Source organism: Tachysurus vachellii, chromosome 22 (assembly GCF_030014155.1).
Source record: "Tachysurus vachellii isolate PV-2020 chromosome 22, HZAU_Pvac_v1, whole genome shotgun sequence".
Classification (NCBI taxonomy): Eukaryota; Metazoa; Chordata; class Actinopteri; order Siluriformes; family Bagridae; genus Tachysurus; species Tachysurus vachellii.
The window spans coordinates 18,229,524-18,237,023 of NC_083481.1; the positions used below are offsets into that span (position 1 = coordinate 18,229,524).

The 7,500-nt window shown below is 45.4% G+C and overlaps 1 protein-coding gene across 1 annotated transcript in view; it reads right to left on the reverse strand.

Moving 5' to 3' along the window:
- The window catches only part of erc2 (ELKS/RAB6-interacting/CAST family member 2), a 42,056-nt gene that overhangs the window by 14,489 nt on the left and 20,067 nt on the right, over nucleotides 1-7,500 (reverse strand). The window contains exons 3-8 of the mRNA XM_060857653.1: nucleotides 6,914-6,940; nucleotides 5,246-5,683; nucleotides 4,354-4,428; nucleotides 2,149-2,304; nucleotides 425-592; nucleotides 54-221 (exon numbers count right to left, since the gene is read on the reverse strand). Coding sequence (XP_060713636.1) covers nucleotides 54-221; nucleotides 425-592; nucleotides 2,149-2,304; nucleotides 4,354-4,428; nucleotides 5,246-5,683; nucleotides 6,914-6,940 — 1,032 coding nt within the window. The remainder of the gene's footprint in view (nucleotides 1-53; nucleotides 222-424; nucleotides 593-2,148; nucleotides 2,305-4,353; nucleotides 4,429-5,245; nucleotides 5,684-6,913; nucleotides 6,941-7,500) is intronic.

The window sequence follows — 7,500 nt, forward strand, 5'->3', positions numbered from 1 at the left end:
TAGCACTTGCAGGTTCTTGTGTAGCCTCAGCTACTGAATTCCAGGAGATGTACCTTCTTCTGCAGCACGTTGATTTTGCGCTCTTTGACCTCCAGCATGTCCTTCATGTCACGGATCTCTCCAGCGAGTGTGCCTTTCTCCTCGGTCAGGTCCTGCAGCTGCTTGCTCTTCTTATTCAGGAAGGACTCCTTCTCCTCGAGACGTAGCCGCAGAGCATCCACCTGCACCACCAACACACACACACACACACACACACACACACACACCACCGCCACCATTACCCACATCCCATAATGATCTCCTACACAGCATACTGCTAGAAACGTGCAACAAGTTGCCTGTGAACACTGTGAAACTAAACACCAGTCATAACCTCTGTGTGTGTGTGTGTGCGTGTGTGTGTGTGTGTGTGTGTGTGTGTGACCTCAGTCTGCAGAATAGCTGCTCGTTGCTCTTTGGCTGTCAGAGACTCTTTGAGAACCTCGATGTGCTGCTTGCAGTCTGAGTTCTGATTGTTCAGAGTCTCCAGCTTGGTCTGCAGAGCCAGCAGCTCCGACTCCTTCTTCGACAGCTCCTGCTTCAACTGATCAATCTGAGGGAAAAATCACAAACTCATCACATCTAAACTGTAGAAAAGACATTTAAACAGAAGTGAGAAGTAGTACTAAAGAATTAAAATGAAAGTTAAAATGTTTAGTATTTTTTTATATTATTTTTTTTTAACTACAATCATCATCAACAGAAATATTTTACTTAGTTAAAGTTTTATGAAATTCTAGAATTCATTGCTGTGAAACAGAACAAGTAATGAACAGGAAACAAACCTGGAGCACTGGGTTCTGACTGACTAACTCATTATATACCATTGATTACTTCCATTAACCTTAATTATAGCCGATGTAATTAAATTACCTTTAATGCGAAGTTTTTATTTAAAGTCACACAGCGCCGACGGTTCAGATCTCACTTCCTGGACGAAACCTTAAACCACAAACTGACAAAAAGTGTCGAATCGTTCTTTATCGTATTACACCGATCGGCGTGGAGCTTCTGAATGAACTGTGATCAAGTAAACATGAGAAGAAAAGTGAAACTGCGGATGTTTTTCCTCCACGTTTACATCCTTCAGCGTTCATTCAGCAGAATAACAAATTTACGATTCACGAATCAGCCTCAAGTCAATTTGAAGGTTATTAAAATGCAGGCGACAGACGGTGTTAAATGAACGTGTGGAGGGAACGCAGACGTGGCGGAGGGGAGACGTGCTGAAGGAACGCTGCAGTAAATGAAATCAGGTCCATCAGCAGTGCAGCTCTGCTCCTGCTCACTGTTCATTACACCACAAGGCTTTCCGTCAGCGCTCGCTCTCCTGCCGTCCGACTGCAGCCCGTCACCACACGGAAGCACAGGAGTCTATCAGGGTTTATTTTATTGTTCACTTTTATTTTCCACCACTAGCAACAAGCTAGCTCTTCTTTCTGCGATCACGTCTCAAAGAGTCTCAGAATCAATCATCAGCATCAAGCAGATTTGTAGTGTGAAGATCACTGAGGGTGAAGGAGTGGCATATATATACACACACATAGACATATGGGCACAAAGACACGCCCACATTCTTTCATGGAAACTAAGAGGTGCATATAAGCATAAATAGTTATAGCAGCTATAAACAGTCGTCCCTTCGCTTTATCCTCAGCTCTCACCTGAGGAAGAAACCGAAGCCTCGATCGCGTCTGATCTAATGGCTTTAGCTCCGACTGCCACGGAGCCTTAGAGACCGTTACTTTACATAAACTTCTCATTACATAAAACTTCACCCCAAAGAGCTGTTGCTATAGAAACGGTATTAGAGCAAGCGCATTAGTATAAAGCTGCACTCCTGTCAGAGAAACTGCTGTTACAGAGAACGACTGGACACCCGACGACCAATCAGAATCCAGAACTCAACAGATCGCTGCAGAGATCAGATCCTGGTGGTATTTTTACTGTGCAGATAAACACACGCTGTGTTCGAGAAATCAGAACCATTTTCTAGAACAGATATCGTGTCTCCAAGCTCATGACATCATGCAGTTCTCCGTGTTCTCCGTGTTCTCCTGCGAAAGCAGAAACAGTAGCGACAAGCGTAGCGGGTGCAGAGAGCTTTACCTTGGTCTTCATGAATTTGGAGTGGTTCTTGTAAACCTCCATCTGTTTAATCTCCTCCTCACGGTCCTCTGTGCTCAGCAGGCCGTTGGCCTTCAGCATCTGAATCTCGTCCTCCAGGTCTCGGATGTTCCGCTCCAGAGAGGCGATCTTCGTGTCCTGGAGGAAGAGTTTGGACGAGAAATTAGCGCCGCTTGGCTCCATGCTGGTTTCATGGACTCTTCAAAAAATATCAGAGTGAAACAGAAGAAACCCAGAGAAAGGAAGAGAAAGAGAGAGAAAGAGAGAGAGAGAGAGAGAGAGAGAGAGAGAGAGAGAGAGAGAGAGACAGAGAGAGAGAGAGAAACGGAGGCCGTGGGTGTTGTGCAGGAAAAAGAGGAACTGCAGTGCAGAATCCTGTTCCTATCATGCTAATGGAGCAGCATCTCAGTGCTGATCGGTTGAACTGGACACGCATCCGGTTGCAGATTAAAGAGATAGAGAACAAGACAGAGAGTGAGAGAGAGAGACAGAGAGAGAGAGCGCAGAGTGTGTGTGTGTGTGTGTGTGTGTGTGTGTGTGTGTGTGTGTGTGTGTGTGTGTGTAAAACTGCAACAGTGCGCTTCTTGTCTTTTTAAATAAATAATAGCATGCTTTTCAGATTAGCCGCGGCCCTGAATCACCTTCCCACAGAGAACTCTGAGAGTGCGTCCTTTCTCGCTCCTTATCCCTCGCTCTTTCTAGCGCTCTTCCCTCCTCTCACATATCACAGTCTGGTTACTGGAGAGATATTTATCCTTTACCATATTACGGCAATACGGAGCTTCGTTAATTTCCTCTTGCACGCGTATTTATTAGTTATTAGCACTAGCTAATTATGAGTTAATCATTAGTAGACTAATGTATGCTAGGTGGAATACAGCACATGAGCTGAGGTGAAGAGCATTCTGGGGTCGGCTACATCAGGGAAGTTGCAGAACTTTGCGTTGACTGAAATTCAGCAGTTCTGAAGCCACAGCCTTCTGGAGACCAGCTAATCTCAAACGCTCCATATTTCAATCATGAAGCCAGGAAACACCTGTACTGTACCACATCCATCTGGATACCTGCGTTTTTTGAGCGTTTTGAGAGAAGCATGCAGACTCAGATCAGACAAATCCTCCTGCATGGAGAAGGTCCATGCTGCTGCTCCAGGTTCCTTCAGGTCTGTCAAAGCGATCGCACACATGCTGGATTTACAAACATCACAAATAGAATGAAAGAAGAAGAAAATTGTTCTGCACTGTACCCTTCAGGTGCAAACGATCAGCATCAGCATCCCTGTCCTTCTTCTTGTCTCCTCTCTCTCTCTCTCTCTCTCTAACTCTCTCTCTCTCTCTCTAACTCTCTCTCTCTCTCTCCCTCTCTCTCTCTCTCTCACTCTCTCACTCTCTTTCTCTCTCTCCCTCTCTCCCTCTCCCTCTCTCTCTCTCTCTAACTCTCTCTTTCCTCCTCTCTCATGCCTGCGTTAGTGGTTTCACCATTGTAAACAACCCGCTCCTGTTCCCATAGTAACAGCATCAGTCCTCTACCAATGGCAGGAGGATGAGTGAGAGGAGAGAGGAGAGCAGGGAGAGGAGAGAGCGCGCACTACGGGAAACTGGTGCATTGTGGGAGTTTACGATGAGGGAGTAGGCGAGTTAACGAGTGTCGATTGGGTGGCGTGAGAAATCACAAGGAAACCAGTTGGTCATATGGGCTTCATCGTGGAATCACGTGGGTGTTGCAGTGTAGCATTCTGGGTATTATTACTCTCAGGGAGTCCAATCACAAAGGTGTGTGTGCATGAGTGTGTGTGTGTGTGTGCATGAGTGTGTGTCTAAAGGAGCTGCATGAGGTCATGCTTTATTTTTAGAAGTGTGTGTAATGGCTCTGCTGGTGAGGAGGTGGCAGCCTAGTGTAGCCAAGTACACACACACACACACACACACACACACACACACACACACACACACACACACACACACACACACACGCTCTTTCATCTAAGCATCCCACAGAGCCTTATCTTCTTCTTACTTCTGATCCTTTTTCACTCTCTAATTTATAATATATTATAATGTCATATTATTCATATTATTATTCATATTATTATTATTAGTATTAGTATTATTATTATTTGATTATTTTTTTTATTTTATTTTTTTTTGGGGGGGGGGGGGGGGGCTCTTTACGTTCCTTCGCTCTCACCTTCATCTCTATGATAGTTTGCAGGGCTTTGGTCTTGCTCGGGTCCTGGTGCAGCTGGTTTCTTCGGTGAAGCTCCTGAAAATAAAGCTCAGGTGTCAGGACACACTCACAGGGTCACATTCATTCATTGTGGAGATGAAACAAAACCCACATGAAATCACCCCAGAATCTGAAGAAATCAGATCAGTGAAATCATCATCTGAACTGAGGTGGAGAGCAGAGAGAGGTGGATGTGGTGACTGAGTGCCCACAGGACAGTGAAGGCTTTATTCTGGTCTCTAATCTATATGAGAGTGATGAGTGCAGTAGAGGGCGGAGTCACACACACAGAACTTTCTGCTCACTGGGCCAGGAGATGGGTGAAGTTACTAACTGGTCCAGATTGGTGAAGGTGAACACACACTTCCTGTAATTACAACGGACGGACCTGCGTCTGGACCTTCACCTGATACACACACCATCGCTGCTGACTGCACGTGTGTTAGAACATCGTCCTGGAACTAGACTGGGGATTCTGCTGCTTTCTAAACACACCTGCATTTTACTTAAAAGCACAACAGTAAAATTCATCATGTCACCAGTCACCACCTCCTTGTTCTCTGCCTTTTAATGGACATCTTGTAAATAGCTAAGAAATCTTCTACTGCTATAAAAACGAATGTACAGGACACACACACACACACACACACACACACACACACACACACACACACGCACTAGTTCACTTCTCTCCTATAACAAACCAAACACGGCTGCCTGTTTCACTCTGACTACGTTATGTTAAAGTTTATCAGACATTCTGAAATTTACAGACAGGCCACACACACACACACACACACACACACACACACACACACACACACACATATATACCTGTTTCAGGTGAGCATACCTCTCTCAGGTGAAGGTTCTCTTTCTCCTTCTGGTCCAGTATGACCTCGAGGTGCCCGAGTTGAGCCTCGGCCTCTGCGATTCTTCTTGCCCTGTCCTGCTCCTCCTCGTCTGAGGTTCTCCCGGCCACCGGAGGGAGCCCTTTGCTCTGCAGCATCTCCAGGAGTTTCTTGATGGACTCGTCCCTGGCGCCCAGCGTCTGTTTCTGTGTCTCGATCCTCAGCTCCATCTCCTCCAGGGTCTTCCTCAGCAGGAAGAGCTCCTTGGCCTGGCGGTCATGTTCGGCCTGCAGGCGGCGGAAGTTCTCCTCGGTCAGCTCGATGGTGGTGAAGTGCTCTGATCCGGCAGGTCTGGAGTTGCTTTCCTGTTGCAGGAGGTGGTTCAGGTCACGCTGGGTCCTCAGCTCATCCTGAAGAGCCTGAATGGTCATCTGCAGATGCTGGAGGAAAGCAGAGATGGACATTAACACGACCGGATTTAGGACCGTTGGATTACTGAGTTAGGAGGCTCTTCCTCCTAACATGATATTAGCAGCATGAAACGTTCTTTATGTTATGTTTCAACTCGTGAATGAAATTAAATTCACTGGATTCTTTTAATACTTTCACGGGATACAGGAACTCTGTGTGGCCTGGAGGTGTGATGTTAAAGCTGTCTCTCAGGAATCCTGTCTGAGCCACACCACGTGTTGTGAGTGTTAATGAGAGCTCAGAGCTTCAGGGTGTCTGTGTAGTGAGTTTAAAACTTTAGGCAAACGCACTAAATATATGAGACAAGAGCCAGAAAGTGGAGCGTGTGCTGATTTCAGCTCTGCTCTTCTACATCATCCTCATCATCCTCATCATCCTCATCTCTCCATTGTTACTTTACCAGCACCGTGTCGCCCTCATGCCTTCTCCTGTCATTTCTGTTGACGTCCACCTTTATTTAAACGACATCATTACGCTCTGGGCTTCACTTTATCACTCACTCACTCATTTGTTCTTTCTCTAGCTCGTTATTACGCATCTGCGCTCTTTTACTTCACGTCTTTCTTATTTTGTGCTGTTTCTATCTTTATTTTCTCTCCAGATTTTCTCCTCCTTTCTCTTTTTCTTTATTGTGATCCTTGTGTCGTTTATTACTGGGCTTTTTTTACTGGTCTTATCTAGATCGTTATTATTTCCTTTTACTTCCTGCTTCCTGTTCCAAACACTCTGGGGTTGATTCAGGATGTCTTTTTTTTTATTGATTTTTCTTTCTTTCAGTTTGATCGACTCGCCCGTCTGCTCCGTGCCCTGTCCGGCTGAGCAGTCAGCGGTTTTTTGCTTTCAATTACAAAATCTATGGGAGTTTATCGCCATCATTCCTCTTCTCTGTGCTTTAGTGGATCTGCATCCAGACTTCAGACAGCAGAAAAGACAAACTAATACATTATGTCCAAAGTGCTTCTACCACTCTGAGAGATGGACAGATTTAAAAAAAAAAAAAAAGAAAAAAAAGCATGAAGCAGGAATTTGTGCCAGGGCATGATGGGAAAAATGTGGTGGGTGGAATGGGAAAGGGAGGGGCAAACACATGGAGCATGCAGCAAACACACACACACACAAACACACACACATGTGGATCAGCACTGCACACAGACACACACACAAAGGCAGAGCAGTGTTGTGTAAGCAGTGTAACACACCTTCATCCTTCGAGCGTCCAGCTGGTGCTGATGGGAAAGATTAAGAGTGTGAAGAGCATCAGAGCATAAAAAACACAGTGAGGACAGAGTGAAGTTTGTGTGTGTGTGTGTGTGTGTGTGTGTGTGTGTGTGTGTGTTACAGGATATCACACTGTGATTGTGGAATTGGTAAGATTTCTGGTCAAATTTTTCTATCACTGTTAAAAATCACACAATGGTAATAAACTAGAGTTTGGTCATGAGGTGAGATCTCAGTGATCATGAGACCAACATTTAATTCCCTCTGCTATGACACGTCAAGTCTGAAACCCACCAATAACAGGGAGGGGAAGTTCACGGGCCGCTGCGAGTCTGTCTAAAATTCAAATCCATCAATTTTTATTTTTTTTTGGAAAGAGACCGACAGAGGACACACACACACACACACACACACACACACACACACAAAGACTGTATCTCAGTTCATTTCAAACATCGTGTGGTGCGTCTTTCATCCAGCAGGCGGCGATGCAGCATCACACAGCATCAGCGTAGAGTTCAGATCTGACCAGCAGAGAGCAGCAGAGTGTGTGTGTGTGTGTGTGTGT